This window comes from Anser cygnoides, chromosome 31, assembly GCF_040182565.1.
Source record: "Anser cygnoides isolate HZ-2024a breed goose chromosome 31, Taihu_goose_T2T_genome, whole genome shotgun sequence".
NCBI lineage: Eukaryota > Metazoa > Chordata > Aves > Anseriformes > Anatidae > Anser > Anser cygnoides.
In genome coordinates, this window is record NC_089903.1 from 265,208 (window position 1) to 282,084 (window position 16,877).

The 16,877-nt window shown below is 68.5% G+C and overlaps 1 protein-coding gene across 1 annotated transcript; it reads left to right on the forward strand.

The window, feature by feature from the left end:
- Window positions 1-498: 498 nt before the first annotated feature.
- On the forward strand, window positions 499-16,877 carry EPHB4 (EPH receptor B4). Its single transcript, XM_066985236.1, is given in 19 exon segments — window positions 499-602; window positions 2,205-2,275; window positions 3,903-3,986; window positions 3,988-4,030; window positions 4,033-4,084; window positions 5,369-5,877; window positions 6,819-6,974; window positions 7,922-8,251; window positions 9,113-9,243; window positions 9,626-9,791; window positions 10,227-10,326; window positions 10,567-10,628; window positions 10,917-11,030; window positions 11,887-12,134; window positions 12,655-12,870; window positions 13,833-13,982; window positions 15,064-15,257; window positions 15,421-15,576; window positions 15,900-16,877. Coding segments are annotated over 19 exon segments (2,946 nt in total). The 5' UTR covers window positions 499-550; the 3' UTR covers window positions 16,012-16,877.

Sequence of the window (16,877 nt, forward strand, 5' to 3'; positions counted from 1 at the left end):
ACGGACACACGCGTGTGGACACGGGCGGGACGCACGGACGCAGGCGTGTGGCGGACGGACGGACGGACGGACGCGGCCAGACACGGGACGGACAGACGGACACGCGTGGCCGCGCGGACACATGGGACGGCCGCGGGGACACGCGTGACGGACGGACGGACGGACACGCGCGGCCGCCCGGACGGACCCACGGACACGCGCGATGGGCGGACACGCGTGACCACAGGGACCCACGGACACGCGGGGCGGACGGACACGCGTGACGGGCAGACCCACGGACACGCGTGACCCCCCCCCAGACAGCCCGACAACCCAACCCGGACAGACGGACGCTGCCAGCCCTCCCCCGCCCCCTCCCCTCCCCGTTCCCTAATTTGGCCCCGAATTCGCCCAAACTCACCCCAAAACCCCCCTGTCCCCCACCCCCCACCCCCACCCCTCCTGGGTGGGGGGCGGGGACCCTGGGAGGGGACTGGGGCGCTCGGTGTCCCCTCCCCGCGTCCCCTCGCCGTGGGGACCCCCCTGTGTCCCCCCCCCCCCCCAGGGCGCTATGGGGCTGTGGCTGCTCTGCCTGTGGGTCCCGCTGGGGCTCGCCGAGGAGGGTGAGTGACGGGGACGGGGACATCGGGGGGACCTGGGGTCCCACGGGGGTGGGGACAGGGGTTGGGGACCCCCGGACCCCCAGGGATGGGGACATCGGGGCCCTTGGGGTCCCTTTGGGATGGGGACGGGGACATCGGGACTCTGGGGACGGGGACGTCGGGTCCCCTGGGGGTCCCTCGGGATGGGGACGGGGACATCGGGTCCCTGGGGATGGGGACATCGGGTCCCCTGGGGTCCCCTGGGGATGGGGACAGGGGCTGGGGACACCCAGACCCCGGTGTCCCATGGGGACGGGGACATCGGGTCCCTGGGGATGGGGACATCGGGTCCCCTGGGGGTCCCCTGGGGATGGGGACAGGGGTTGGGGACACCCAGACCCCCAGGGACAGGGACGTTGGGTCCCCTGGGGATGGGGACAGGGGTTGGGGACCCCGGACCCCCAGGGATGGGGACATCGGGTCCCCTGGGGTGGGGATATGGGGTCCCCGGGGTCCCATTGGGGTTGGGATGGGGACGTCGGGTCCCCTGGGGGTCCCATCGGGATGGGGACGGGGACATCGGGTCCCTGGGGATGGGGACGTCGGGTCCCCTGGGGGTCCCCTGGGGATGGGGACGGGGTTTGGGGACACCCAGACCCCGGTGTCCCATGGGGACGGGGACATCGGGTCCCTGGGGATGGGGATATAGGGTCCCTTGGGGTCCCACGGGGATGGGGACAGGGGGTTGGGGACACCCAGACCCCCAGGGACAGGGACGTTGGGTCCCCTGGGGATGGGGACAGGGGTTGGGGACCCCCGGACCCCCAGGGATGGGGACATCGGGGCCCTTGGGATGGGGATACGGGGTCCCCGGGGTCCCATTGGGGGTTGGGATGGGGACGTCGGGACTCTGGGGACAGGGACGTCGGGTCCCCTGGGGGTCCCCTGGGGATGGGGACAGGGGTTGGGGACACCCAGACCCCGGTGTCCCATGGGGATGGGGACACCTGGACCCCCAGGGACAGGGACATCGGGTCCCCTGGGTCCCATTGGGTTGGGGACAGGGGTTGGGGACCCCAGGACCCCCAGGGATGGGGACATTGGGGCCCTGGGGACGGGGACATCAGGTCCCCGGGGTCCCATTGGGATGGGGACAAGGGTTGGGGACACCCAGACCCCGGTGTCCTATGGGGACGGGGACATCGGGTCTCTGGGGACAGGGATACGGGGTCCCCTGGGTCCCCTTGGGATTGGGACGGGGACATTGGGGCCCTGGGGACAGGGACATCGGGTCCTAGGGGACAAAGATATGGGGTCCCCTGGGTCCACTTGGGATTGGGACGGGGACACCTGGACCCTCAGGGATGGGGACACCGGGTCCCCTGGGGTCCCATTGGGATGGGGACAGGGGTCGGGGACCCCCGGACCCCCAGGGATGGGGACATCGGGTCCCTGGGTCCCCTTGGGTTTGGGATGGGGACATCAGGACCCTTGGGGACAGGGACATCGGGTCCCTGGGGCCGGGGACGTCGGGTCCCCTGGGTCCCCTCGGGATGGGGACGGGGACGGCGGGGGGGGTCCCCCGGGGGTGACGTGGGCGCCCGGTGTCCCCTCGCCCCGCAGAGACGCTGCTGAACACGCGGCTGGAGACCACGGACCTCAAGTGGACGGTGTACCCGCCGGGGGAGGGGCAGGTGGGACGCGGGGGGGGGGGGACACGGGGGGGACACGGGGACGTGGGGACGTGGGGACGTGGGGACGGGGATATGGGGACGGGGGGACGTGGGGACGGGGATATGGGGACAGGGGGATATGGGGACAGGGGGATATGGGGTCGTGGGGACAGGGGGACAGGGGGACATGGGGACAGGGGGATGTGGGGATATGGGGACAGGGGGATATGGGGACACGGGGATGTGGGGACATGGGGACACTTGGGGACAGGGGGATATGGGGACAGGGGGACATGGGGACATGGGGACATGGGGACGTGGGGTTATGGGGACAGGGGGACAGGGGGACAGGGGGACAGGGGGATATGGGGACACGGGGATGTGGGGACATGGGGACACTTGGGGACAGGGGGACAGGGGTATATGGGGACAGGGGGACACGGGGATATGGGGACACGGGGATATGGGGACATGGGGACAGGGGGACGGGGGATATGGGGACATGGGGACAGGGGGACATGGGGACATGGGGACAGGGGGACATGGGGACAGGGGGACAGGGGGATATGGGGACGTGGGGACGTGGGGACAAGGGGACCCGGGCCCCCTGGCACGGCTGGCCAGCCGCCCTCCCCCTTCCCTTCCCCGCGGCCCCGTCCCCGCGTCCTGTCCCGTCCCCACGCCCTGTCCCCTGGCACCGTCCCGCATCCTGTCCCCACCCGGCCCCACCCCGGCCATTTGCCCTCCTCCGGGCTGCCCCGGCCCCGTGACCCCCCCCCGCCCCCCGGGCCTTGACACTCCCCCCCCCTCATCCCCGTGCCCCCCCCCCCGTGTCCCCCGCTGCCGTACCCCGAATCCCCAAATCCCCCCCACGTCCCCCCTGTCCCTACGTCCCCCCCACGTTCCCATGTCCCTCCTATAACCCCCCCATCCCCGTGTCCCCCCGTGTCCCCACTGCCCCCCACTGTCCCCACGTCCCCTTATCCCTCCCCATGTCCCCATTTCCCTCCCAGGACTCCCCCGAGCCCCCCTTTGTCCCCCCTTGTCCCCCCTTTGTCCCCCCGTGTCCCCATGTCCTCCCTATATCCCCCATATTCCCCCGTGTCCCCCCTCATCCCCCCACGTCCCCCCCATGTTCCCACGTCCCCTCACCCCCCACGTCCTCCCCATATCCCAATGTCCCCCCCACATCCCCACCCCCCCATGTCCCCCCATAACCCCCCCATCTTCATCTCCCCCATCTCCCCCCATAACCCCTTACCCCCCCCATAACCCCATACCCCCCCGTCCCCGTGTCCCCCCATCTCCCCCCATAACCCCTTACCCCCCCCATAACCCCATACCCCCCGTCCCCGTGTCCCCCCATCTCCCCCCATAACCCCTCCCCCCCCCCATAACCCCATACCCCCGTCCCCGTGTCCCCCCATCTCCCCCATAACCCCTTACCCCCCCATAACCCCATACCCCCCCTCGTCCCTGTGTCCCCCCATCTCCCCCCATAACCCCCAAACATCCCCCCACCCCCTATCTCCCCCCATAACCCCATACCCCCCCACATCCCCGTGTCCCCCCATGTCCCCCCACATCCCCCCATCTCCCCCCATACCCCCACCCCCCGGTGACCCCCCCTTTCTCCCCCCCCCCGCAGTGGGAGGAGCTCAGCGGGCTGGACGAGGAGCGCCAGACGGCCGTCCGCACCTTCGAGGTGTGCTCGGGGCTGCGCCCCCCGGCCCCCCCAGAACAGCTGGCTGCGCTCCACCTGGGTGCCGCGCCGGGGGCCACCCACGTCTACGCCGAGCTGCGCTACACCGTGGTGGAGTGCGACAGCCTGCCCCCGCGGGACCCCCGCCCGCCCCGCCGGCCTCCGCACCGGCCCCGCTGCCCGTGGCAACGGCCCCAGAGGCCATAGCAACAGCCCCAGGGGCCGTAGCAACGGCCCCGGTGGTCCTGCTGCCCTTGGCAACAGCCCCAGCATCCTTGGCGCTGGCCCTGTTGCCCATAGCAACGGCCCTGGTGCCCATAGCAACGGCCCTGGCATCCTTGGCAGCATCCCTGGTGCCCATAGCAACGGTCCCGGTGCCCATAGCAACGGCCCCCGGCGGCCCTGCTGCCCCTGGCAACGGCCCCAGCGCCCTTAGCAACAGCCCCAGCATCCTTGGCGCTGGCCCCGTTGCCCCTGGCAACGGCCCGGGCATCCTTGGCAGCATCCCTGGTGCCCATAGCAACGGCCCCGGTGCCCATAGCAACGGCCCCGGCGGCCCTGCTGCCCCTGGCAACGGCCCCAGCGCCCTTAGCAACAGCCCCAGCATCCTTGGCACTGTCCCCGTTGCCCCTGGCAACAGCCCGGGCATCCTTGGCAGCATCCCTGGTGCCCATAGCAACAGCCCCAGAGGCCATAGCAACGGCCCCAGCGTCCTTAGCAACGACCCCGGTGCCCATAGCAACGGCCCCGGCGGCCCTGCTGTCCTTGGCAACGGCCCCAGCGCCCTTAGCAACGGCCCTGGCAACCGCCCCGGCTTCCATAGCAACCGCCCCGGCGACGGTCCTGGCAACCGCAGCGTCCGTAGCAGCGCCCCTAGCAACGCCCCTAGCAACTGCCCTAGCGATGGAGCCTGGCAACGCCCCTAGCAACGCCCCTGCCCTAGCCCCTAGCAACCGCGTCCCTGGCAACACCCCTAGAGCCCTAGCGATGGAGCAGGGGCTGCGGCGCCCCTAGCAACGCCCCTAGCAACGCCCCTAGCCCCAACGCCCCTAGCAACCGCGTGGCAACGCCCCCCTGGCGATGGAGCAGGTGGCTGCGGCGCCCCTAGCAACGCCCCTGCCCTAGCCCCTAGACCGCGTCCCCTGGCAACGCCCCTAGAGCCCTAGGATGGAGCAGGTGGCTGCGGCGCCCCTAGCAACGCCCCTAGCAACGCCCCTAGCAACGCCCCTAGCAACCGCGTCCCTGGCAACGCCCCTAGCAACTGCCCTAGCGATGGAGCAGGTGGCTGCGGCGCCCCTAGCAACGCCCCTAGCAACCGCGTCCCTGGCAACTGCCCCGGCCTCCAGGATGCTCCCGGCGCCCCCGGCAATGGCAGCAGCGCCGCCGGTGCCCCCCGCCGCCCCCCGCCGCAGCCCCCCGTCGGCCGCCCGGCCCTGCAAGGAGACCTTCAACGTCTTCTACCACGAGTCGGACGCCGACACGGCCACGGCGCTGGCGCCGCCCTGGATGGAGAACCCCTACGTGAAGGTGGACACGGTGGCGGCCGAGCACCTCTCGAGGCCGGCGGCGGGCGGCGGGCGCCCGGCGGGGCGGGTGAACCGCAAGACGCTGCGCTTGGGGCCGCTGGCGCGGGCCGGCTTCTACTTGGCCTTCCAGGATTTGGGGGCCTGCATGGCGCTGCTGTCGGTCCGGCTGTACTTCCAGCGGTGCCCCGCCGTCACCGCCCGCCTCGCGCACTTCCCCGCCACCGTGCCCCGCGAGCTGGTGGCGGCGGTGGCCGGGAGCTGCGTGGACGGGGCCGTGCCCGCCGGTCCCGGGGCGCCCGCCATGTATTGCCGCGAGGACGGGCGCTGGGCCGAGCCCCCCGCCCAGGGCTGCGTCTGCGCCCCGGGGAGGGAGCCCGACGGAGCGGGGTGCCGCGGTGAGCTGGGGGGGGGCGAGGGGGGGGTGATGGGGTTGAGGGGGGGGACGGGGAGGGCAATGGGGTAGGGGAAGGGTGCAGTGGGGGTGTGGTGGGGCAGAGGGTGGGGGCGCAATGGGGCAGGGGATGGGTGCAGTGGGGCAGAGAATGGGGGTTCAATGGGGCAAAGAATGGGGGTGCGATGGGGCAGGGGGTGGGTGCAATGGGGCAGAGAATGGGGGTTCAATGGGGCAAAGAATGGGGGCGCAATGGGACAGAGAATGGGGATGCAATGGGGTTGCAATGGAGCAGGGGATGGGGGTGCAATGGGGCAGGGGATGGGGGTTCAATGGGGCAGAGAAGGGGGATGCAATGGGGCAGGGGGTGGGTGCAATGGGGCAGAGAATGGGGGTGCAATGGGGCAGGGGATGGGGAAATGGGGCAAAGAATGGGGGTTCAGTGGGGCAGAGGATGCGGGTGCAATGGGGGTGCAATGGGACAGGGGATGGGGGTGCAATGGGGTGGAGATGGATACAAAGGGGCAGAGAGTGGGGGTGCAATGGGTTTCAGTGGGGCAGGGGATGGGTTCAATGGGGCAGAGAATGGGGGTGCAATGGGGCAGAGGATGAGGGTGAAATGGGGTAGGGGATGGGGGTGCAATGGGGTGGAGATGGATACAAAGGGGCAGAGAGTGGGGGTGCAATGGGGTTTCAGTGGGGCAGGGGATGGGTGTAATGGGGCAGAGAACGGGGGGGGAGGTGCAACGGGATGAAGAATGGGGGCACAATGGGGCAGAGAATGGGGATGCAATGGGGCAGAGAATGGGGGCACAATGGGGTGGTGCAAGGGGGCAGGAGCTGGGGGGTACCCTTGCTATGGGGCCAGGGTCTGCAGGGGACACACCCGCAGGTCCCTGGGTGACCCTGCTCCCCCCCCCATTGTCCCCCCCCCCCACACAACAGCCTGCGCCCCCGAAACCTTCAAGGCGGCAGCGGGGGGCGAGCGCTGCGAGCCCTGTCCCCACAACAGCCACGCGCCCGAGCCCGGCGCCGCCGCCTGCGGCTGCCGCAGCGGCTACTACCGAGCCCCCGGCGAGGGTCCTGAGCAGCGCTGCACCGGTGAGCTGCGGGCGGGGGGGGGGGGTCGTGGGGTGTGGGGGGGTGGGAGCCCACCCGCTGGGTGCTGGGGTTGGGGAGGGTGGGGTGCCTGGGTCCCAGGTATTGGGTGCTCAAGTTTGGGGGCCAGAACCCCGATAATTTGGGTGCTCAGGCCCCAGGTATTTGGGTGCCCAAACCCCGGGAGTTTTGGTGCTCAGACCCAAGGAATTTGGGTGCCAGATCCCAAATATTTGGGTCCCCTAACCCCAGGATTTTGGGTCCCAGACCCCAGGATTTTGGGTCCCCAAACCCCAGGCATTTGGGTGCCCAAACCCCCAGAACTTTGGGTGCCCAAACCCCAGGATTTTGGGTACCAAACCTCAGGATTTTGGGTCCCAAACCCCAGGATTTTGGGTCCCAGATCCCCAAGATTTTGGGTCCCCAAACCCCAGGATTTTGGGTACCAAATCTCAGGATTTTGGGTCCCAGACCCCAAGATTTTTGGTCCCTAAACCCCAGGCTTTTGGGTACTAGACCCCAGGATTTTGGATCCCCAAACCCCAGGATTTTGGGTCCCAGATCCCCAAGATTTTGGGTCCCCAAACCCCAGGATTTTGGGTACCAAACCTCAGGATTTTGGGTCCCAGACCCCAAGATTTTGGGTCCCCAAACCCCAGGCTTTTGGGTCCCAGACCCCAAGATTTTGGGTCCCAGACCCCAAGATTTTGGGTCCCCAAACCCCAGGATTTTGGGTCCCAGACCCCAGACATTTAGGTCCCCAAATCCCAGGATTTTGGATCCCCAAACTCCAGGCTTCTGGGTCCCAGATCCCAAAGATTTTGGGTCCCCAAACCCCAGGATTTTGGGTACCAGACCCCAATGCCCCCCACGCCCTCACCCCGCCGTCCGGGCGCCCCAATGGGGGTGCCCCCCACCCACCTCCCCTCTCCCCCCTCGCCCCCCCCCAGCGCCGCCCTCGGCCCCCCGCAGCATCGTGGCGCGGCTGAACGCTTCCTCGGTGCGGCTGGAGTGGAGCGAGCCGCGGGACGGGGGCGGCCGCGCCGACGTCTCCTACGCCGTGGGGTGCCGCGCCTGCCCCGAGCGGGCGCCCTGCGGGCCCTGCGCCCACCTCGCCTTCGCCCCCGGGACCTCGGGGCTGCGGGGCCGCGGCGTCACCGTGCGGGGCCTCCGGCCCTACGTCACCTACACCTTCACCGTCACCGCCCGCAACGGCGTCTCCCACCTCAGCCCCCACGCGCCCCGCGGCGAGGAGGTCAACGTCACCACCACCAAGGATGGTGAGGGGCTGGGGGGGGTGGGTGGGATGTGGGACCCCCACCCCCCAGCCACCAGTATCATCCCGGGACACCCCCCCCCAAGCCTGACCCCGAGCTTCTGTGGGGTTCTCAAAGAGGGTCTGGTCTGCGCCCGCCCCCCCCTTCCCCAAAGCTGCCCTGTGGCCCCCAAAAATTTTTGTGTGGCTTCAGAACCTCCCCTGTGAACCCCAAACCTGCCCTGTGATCCCCAAAATCTGGCCTGTGACCCCCAAAATCTGCCCTGTGACCCCCAAAATCTGCCCTATGATCCCCCCAAAATCTGCCCTATGATCCCCCCAAATGTGCCCTGCAACCCCAAAACCTTCCCTCTTACCCCAAAACCTTCCCTGAAATCCCCCAAACCTGCCCTGTGATCCCCAAACCTGCCCTCTTACCCCAAAACCTTCCCTCTTACCCCAAAACCTTCCGTCTTACCCCAAAACCTTCCCTGAAACCCCCCAAACCCGCCCTCTTACCCCAAAACCTGCCCTGTGACCCCCAAACCTGCCCTGAGACCCCCAAACACACCCTAAGACCCCTCGGGACCCCAAAGCCACCCCGAGACCCCCCCAGAACACCCTGAGACCCCCCGACCTGCCCTGAGACGCCCCCCCCCATAACCCCATAACCCACCCCAGGACCCCAATATCCACCCTCTGGGACCCCGAAGCCCACCCTGGGACCCCCCCCATGAACCCCTAAACACACCCCGGGACCCCCCCAGTTCCCCCTGAGCCCCTGAAACCTGCCTTGATCCCCCCCCCCATGCCCCCAACGCCCCCCCCCCATGACCCCACACCCCTCTCTGGGGCCCCCCCATAACCCCCCCCCGTCCCCCCCCAGTGCCACTGCCGGTGTACGACGTGGTCCGGATCGGGGGGTCCCCCACGGGGGTGACGCTGTCGTGGCCGACCCCCCCGCCAGCCCCCCCGGGGGGGCACGTGCTCGACTACGAGGTCAAATACTACGAGAAGGTGAGGGGGGTGGGGGGCGTCTGGGGGGGTTTTGGGGTGGGGTGAGTCCTGGAGTCACTGGGGGGGGGGTCTTGGAGGGGTCCCAAGGGACACTGGAGGGTCCCTAGGGGGTTCTGGGGGGGTCTTGGAGGGGATCTGAGGGGTCCTGGGGGCACTGGGGGTCTTGGAGGGGTCCTAAGAGAGAATTTGGGGGGATCCTGGGGGGCACTGGGGGGTCCCGGGGGTCTCGGGGGGGGGGGTACCAAGAGGTCATTTGGGGGATCCTGGGGGGGGCACCGGGGTGGTCCTGGGGGGTCTCGGGTGGAGGTCACGGGGAGCTCTTTGGGGGGGTCCCGGGGCACACGGAGGAGTGACGGGGCTTGGGGGGGTCCGACCCCCGCAGGTGGGGGGGGGCGAGGGCCCCCCCATGTTCCTGAAGGTGCCGGCGCCGCGGGCGGAGCTGGGGGGGCTGCGCCGGGGGGCGCTCTACGGGGTGCAGGTGCGCGCCCGCTCCGAGGCCGGCTACGGGGACTTCGGCCCCGAGACCGCCGTCACCACCCAGGGCGCTGGTGAGACCCCCCCCGACCCCCCCCCAACCCCCCCCCTTGGACCCCTCTGACCCCCCCCCCCCCCGGAACCCCCCCAGAACCCCCCGGAACCTCCTGGGACCCCCGCCCCTCCTCCCCAGGCTCCCATTGGGACCCCCTTGACCTCCAGAACCCCCTGGATGCCCCCCCCCGACCCTCCCATCACCGCTCTGGGACCCCCCCAGCCCCCCCGAGCCCCCCGACCCCCCCAGGACACCCTGCCCCCCCCCCCTCCAAAATCCTCTTGGCACCCCCAGGATCCCCCCCATCACCTCTCTGGGGTGCCTTAAGACCCCCCCTAGACCTTTTATTACCCCTCTGGGACTTCCTTGATGACCCCCCCCGCCCCCCCCCCCCCAACTTTGCCCCCCCCCGCACCCCCCCACCCCCCCCGTTGGCACTGACCTCTGCCAACAGAGGGGGGCCGGGGGGAGCACGGGGGACTCATCGCGGGGGCTGCAGCCCTGGGGGGGCTCCTGGTGCTGGCGCTGCTGGCGGGGACCCTGCTGTGCCTCAGGTGAGCTGGGGGGGTCCTGGGGGGGGGGTTAGAGCTCTTGGGGGGGGGTCCTGGGGGGTCCTGGGGGGGTCACTGCGGGGCTCTGGGGGGTCCTTGGAGGGCGTGGATGGGGTTTGGGGCATCCTGAGGGGGCCTGGGTGGGGGGATCGAGGGGGGCTGGGGGCATCTGGGGGGGCCTGGGGTGGTTTTGGGGGGGGGTCTCATGTGTGTGCCCCCCCCCCCCCCCCCCGGCTGCTGCAGGCGCCACAGCCACCGGGACAGGGAGGACGCGGATCGGCACGGCCACCTCCCCGTGGGGCACGGTGAGTGGTGGTCACCCCCCGTCACCCTGTGTCCCCTCGTACTGCCACCCCCCCGTCACCCCGTGTCCCCTCGTACTGCCACCCCCCCCCGTCACCCTGTGTCCCCCCCAATTCACCCCCCCGTCCCTGTGTCCCCATCCCCAGTGCCCCCAAGTTCTCACGTGGCCCCAAGTCCCCAAAACAGCACTGCTGTCCCCACGTCCCCACGGTGAGGGTGGCGGTGTCCCCACGGCCCCGTAGCGGTGGGGTGACGATGACAATGACGATGATGACGACGGTGCCACGCAGGCAGGAAGCTCTACATCGACCCCCTCACCTACGAGGACCCCGGGGCGGCCGTGCGGGACTTCGCCCAGGAGATCGACGTCGCCTGCGTCAAGATCGAGGAGGTCATCGGGGCAGGTGACAATGACGCCGCCGCGACTCCCTCCCAAACCGCCCCTGTCCCCAGGGTGACCCCAGCCATGTCCCCGTCGATGTCTCCAAAGATGTCCCCGATGATGTCCCCACCCATGTCCCCAGTGATGTCCCCACTGACATCCCAATCTGCCCAACGACGTCCCAATGATGTCCCCAACAATGTCCCCAATGATGTCTCCGTTGACATCCCAGTCTGTCTGCTCAATGACGTCCCAAAAATGTCCCAAACGACATCCCAACGATGTCCCCAACGACATCCCAAAATGTCCTCAAGATGTCCCAACGACATCCCAATGATGTCCTCAATGATGTCCCCAAGATGTCCCAATAATGTCCCAATGATGCCCCAACGACACCCAGCGATGTCCCCAAGACATCCCAACAATGTCCCCAACGACATCCCAAGTGTCTCCAAAATGTCCCCAAGATGTCCCAACAATGCCCCAACAACATCCCAACGATGTCCCCAAGACATCCCAACAACGTCCCAACGACGTCCCCAAGGATGTCCCCATTGACCATTGACATCCCAGCCTGTCTGCTCAATGACATCCCCAAAATGTCCCCAACAACGCCCCAACGACGCCCAACGATGTCCCCAAGATGTCCCAACAATGCCCCAATGACGTCCCAACGATGTCCCCAACAACATCCCGACGATGTCCCCAACGATGTCCCCAAGACATACCACAATAACACAACGACACCCAACGATGTCCCCAAGATGTCCCAACGACACCCAACGATGCCCCATTGAGCCTGCGGGGCGGTTTAGGGTGGCGCGGGGGAGCCGTGCTGTCACCGTGTCCCCCCCCCAACACATCTGTGCCCCCCCCAGGGGAGTTCGGGGAGGTGTGCCGGGGCCGGCTGGCGCTGCCGGGGCGCCCGGAGTCGCCGGTGGCGGTGAAGACGCTGAAGGGGGGCGCGGGCGAGCGGCAGCGCCGGGACTTCCTGGGCGAAGCCGCCCGCATGGGGCAGTTCGCGCACCCCAACGTGGTGCGGCTGCGGGGGGTGGTGACGGCCAGCGCCCCCGCCATGATCCTCACCGAGTACATGGAGAACGGCGCCCTCGACGCCTTCCTGCGGGTACCGGGGCCTGGGGGGCACTGGGGGGGGGATGCGAGGGTGTGGGGGGGACGTAGGGACATTGGGGTCTATAGGGGACATGGGGGCGTTGGGGGGGATATGGGGATACCGGGGACTTTGGGGGGATATGAGGATATGGGGGACATGGGGACATTGGGGGGGATGTGGGGATGGGGGGACATTGGGGTGTTATAGGGGGAATGAGGACATTGGGAGGGATATGGGGACATGGGGACATTGGGGGGTTATGGGGGTGTGGGGACATGGGGTTTATAGGGGACATGGGGCCATTGGGGGGGATATGGGGACATGGGGGCATTGGGGGGTTATAAGGGACAGGGTGACATGGGGGGGTTATAGGGGACATTGGGGGGGATATAGGGACATGGCAGGGATGTTGGGGACACGGGGACACGAAGGCGGGCTTCGGGGACGTGGCGACACGGTGGGGACGCAGGGTGATGTCGGGCTGCGTCCCCACCCCCCCCCTCACCCCCCCCCCCTCCCTTCACCCCCCCAGGGCCGAGCGGGGACGCTGGGTCCACTGCAGCTGGTGGCGATGCTGCGGGGCATCGCGGCGGGGATGCGGTACCTGGCCGAGACGGGCTTCGTGCACCGCGACCTGGCGGCGCGCAACATCCTGGTGGACGCGCAGCTGGTGTGCAAGGTGTCCGACTTCGGGCTGTCCCGCGCCCTGGAGGAGAGCTCGGCCGACCCCACCTACACCAGCTCCCTGGTGAGTCCGGTCGTGGGGGGGTCCCGGGGGGGTGCGGGGATCGGGAGGGGTGTCGGGGGCTCGGTGGTGATCCCTGCTCCGGGACGGGGGGGCGCGTCGAGCAGCGGGGTGCTGGCAGGGGTTGGGTTCCACCGGGTTGCCTGAGTCTGGTTGGGGGGGGGATGATCAGGTGGTGGGGTGCGTCGGGGCTGGGGTCCTTCAGGGTTGGGGTCCCTCAGGAGCCGGGGAGCCTCGGGGTTGGGGTCCCTAAGGAGCTGGGGAACCTCGGGGCTGTGGTCCGTCAGATGTTGGGGAACCTCAGGGTTGGGGTCCCTCAGGGTTGGGGTCCCTCAGATGTTGGGGAACCTCAGGAGTTGGGGAACCTCAGGGTTGGGATCCCTCAGGGTTGGGGTCCCTCAGGAGCTATGGTCCTTCAGATGTTGGGGACCCTCAGGTGTTGGGGACCCTCAGGAATTGGGGAACCTCAGGGCTGGGGTCCCTTAGGCATTGGGGACCCTCAGATGTTGGGGAACCTCAGGGTTGGGGTCCCTCAGGGTTGGGGTCCCTCAGATGTTGGGGAACCTCAGGGTTGTGGTCCCTTGGGCATTGGGGTCCCTCAGGGTTGGGGTCCCTCAGATGTTGGGGACCCTCAGGAGTTGGGGTCCCTCAGCATTGGGGTCCCTAAGGAGTTGGGGACCCTCAGGAGCTGGGGACCCTCAGGGTTGGGGTCCCTTAGGCATTGGGGTCCCTCATGAGTTGGGGACCCTCAGGTGTTGGGGTCCCTCATGAGTTGGGGTCCCTCGGGGTTTGGATCCCTTAGACCCCCGTGATCCTTTGGGTATCGGGGTCCATCAGAGGCTGGGGTTCTCCTGGACACCTGGGTCCCCCCGCTGCCGGTTTCCTTTGGGCTTGGGGTCCCTGAGGACCGGGGTGCCCCCCCCCCCAATGGCCACGGGTCCCCGCTGAGCGCGGTGGGGCCGCAGGGGGGGAAGATCCCGATCCGCTGGACGGCGCCGGAGGCCATCGCCTTCCGCAAGTTCACCTCGGCCAGCGACGCCTGGAGCTACGGCATCGTGATGTGGGAGGTGATGTCCTTCGGGGAGCGGCCCTACTGGGACATGTCCAACCAGGACGTGAGTGCCGGGGGGGGGGGGGGGCAACGGGGACGGCGGGGTGGTGGGAAGGGGGGCAACTGGGTCCCCAGTAACACGGGAATGGGGGCAGCTGGGTCAGTGGGATGGTGGGAGTGGGAGCACTGGGTCCCCAGGAGGATGGGAAGGGGGACATCTTGGTCCCCAAGGAGATGGGAATGGGGACAGCTGGGTCCCCAGGAAGATGGGAAGGGGGACACCTCGGTGCCAAAAAATATGAGAAGGGGGACACCTGGGTCCCCAAGAAGATGGGAAGGGGACACCTGGGTCCCCAAGGAGATGGGAATGGGGACTTCTGGGTCCCAAGATAGATGGGAATGGGGACACCTTGGTCCCCAAGAATATGGGAAGGGGGACACCTGGGTCCCCAAGGAGATGGGAATGGGGACACCTTGGTGCCCAAAAATATGAGAAGGGGGAAACCTGGGTCCCCAAGAAGATGGGAAGGGGGACATCTGGGTCCCCAAGGACATGGGAAGGGGACATCTGGGTCCCCAAGAAGATGGGAATGGGGACAGCTGGGTCCCCAGGAGGATGGGAAGGGGGACACCTTGGTGCCAAAAAATATTAGAACGGGGACACCTGGGTCCCGAAGAAGATGGTAATGGAGACACCTTGGTGCCCAAAAATATGAGAAGGGGGACAACTGGGTCCCCAAGGAGATGGGAAGGGGACATCTGGGTCCCCAAGAAGACGGGAAGGGGGACACCTTGGTCCCCGGGTGGATGGTAATGGGGACACCTCGGTGCCCAAAAATATGAGAAGGGGGACACCTGGGTCCCCAAGGAGATGGGAAGGGGACACCTGGGTCCCCAAGAATGTTAGAATGGGGACACCTGGGTCACCAGAAGGATGGGAAGGGGACTCCTTGGTGCCCAAAAATATAAGAATGGGGACATCTAGGTCCCTAAGGAGATGGGAAGGGGACACCTGGGTCCCCAGGAGGCCAGGAACGGGGACACCCAGGTCCCCGGGAGCAGGCTGGAGACCACCCGGACGGACACCCGCGTCCCCTGGAGGCGGGGGCCGACCTGACGCCGCTTCCGTTCCCCCCCCCCGGCAGGTGATCAACGCCATCGAGCAGGACTACCGCCTGCCGCCCCCCCCGCGCTGCCCCACGGCGCTGCACCAGCTGATGCTGGACTGCTGGCAGCGCGACCGCAACGCCCGGCCCCGCTTCTCCGACATCGTCAGCGCCCTCGACCGCCTCATCCGACACCCCGCCACCCTGCGCGTCACCGCCGCCGAGGCGCCCGGGTACCCCCCAAATCCCCCCCCCCCATCCATGTGCGGGGTCCCCCTGGGTGGGGGGCACCCGTAATGTGGGGTCCCGGAGCTGGGGACTACGGACGCGGGGTGCCCGTGACGGGGACACGGCGTCCCCTGCGTCCCCTCCCCACCTAACGCCCGGGTCCCGCAGGTCCTCGCCCCCCCGGCTGGAGCAGCGGGGCCCCCCCGGCGCCCCCTTCGCCTCGGTGGGCGAGTGGCTGCGCACACTGCAGCTGGGCCGCTACGAGGAGACCTTCAGCAGCGCCGGCGTCACCAGCCTGGAGCTGCTGCCGCGACTGCGCAGCGAGTACGGGGCGGGGGGGGGGGCAAAGGGGGGACGTGGGGGCGTGGGGACGTTGAGGGAGACGTGGGGGCGTGGGGCGAGATGGGGACATGGGGGGGCAATGGGGGGAGATGGGGGGGAACATGGGGACATGGGGGGCATGGGGGGGGAGATGATGGGGACGTGGGGGGACACGGGGGGGGGGAGATGGGGACATGGGGACATGGGAGGACACTGGGGACATGGGGTGACACAGGGTGACATTAGGGACCCGGAGGGGACATGGGAGAGGGTATCAGGGCACGGGGATGCAGCGGTGCCAGCTGTGCCCCCCCCCCACCCCACAGGGACCTGCTCCGCATGGGGGTGACGCTGGCTGGGCACCAGCAGCGGATCCTCTCCAGCGCCCAGAGCCTGCAGAGCCCCCCCAAGGGGGCCCCCCCCGGACCCCCCTTCTGAGCCCTGCCCACACCAAGATGGCCGCTGGGGCGCCACGGGCCGGGATCAGGGGGCTTGGCCCTGCTTGGGTGGCCAAGATGGCTGCCAACAAGATGGCCGCCCCAAGATGGCCGCCCCAAGATGGCCACCCCAAGATGGCCGTCATCAAGATGGCCGCCCCAAGATGGCCGCCCCAAGGTGGCCGTCATCAAGATGGCTGCCCCAAGATGGCCACCCCAAGATGGCCGTCATCAAGATGGCTGCCCCAAGATGGCCGCCCCAAGATGGCCACCCCAAGATGGCCACCCCAAGATGGCCGTCATCAAGATGGCCGCCCCAAGATGGCCGCCCCAAGGTGGCCGTCATCAAGATGGCTGCCCCAAGATGGCCACCCCAAGATGGCCGTCATCAAGATGGCTGCCCCAAGATGGCCGCCCCAAGATGGCCGCCCCATGACATCACCATCTTTGCCCCGTGATGTCACGGCGATGTCACCGGTGCTGATGACGTCATCACTCGTTGCTCCCAGACTCCAGGTTGGTGATGTCACCGGTGACGTCACCGCGCCGCGACGCCGTGGGCGGGGCCCAGCGCGTGACGTCACGCCCGTGATGTCACCGTGATGTCACCCGGGCTGCCTGTGACGTCAGCGCTGCCCGGGGACCGCCGTGACCTCATCGCCGCGGGGCTGCCCCCCCTGTGACGTCATAACCCCCCCACGGTGCTACCCGATGACGTCACGCCCCTCAGCCCCGCCCCTCACCCCGCCCAGTGGACCAAAAGGGGGCGGAGCCAGGGTGCTAAGTGGGCGTGGCCTCAGGTAGGCGTGGCCTGGGGAGGGCGGGGCCCCACGCACGCGGTTTTTTTTTTTTTTTTTTTTTTTTTTT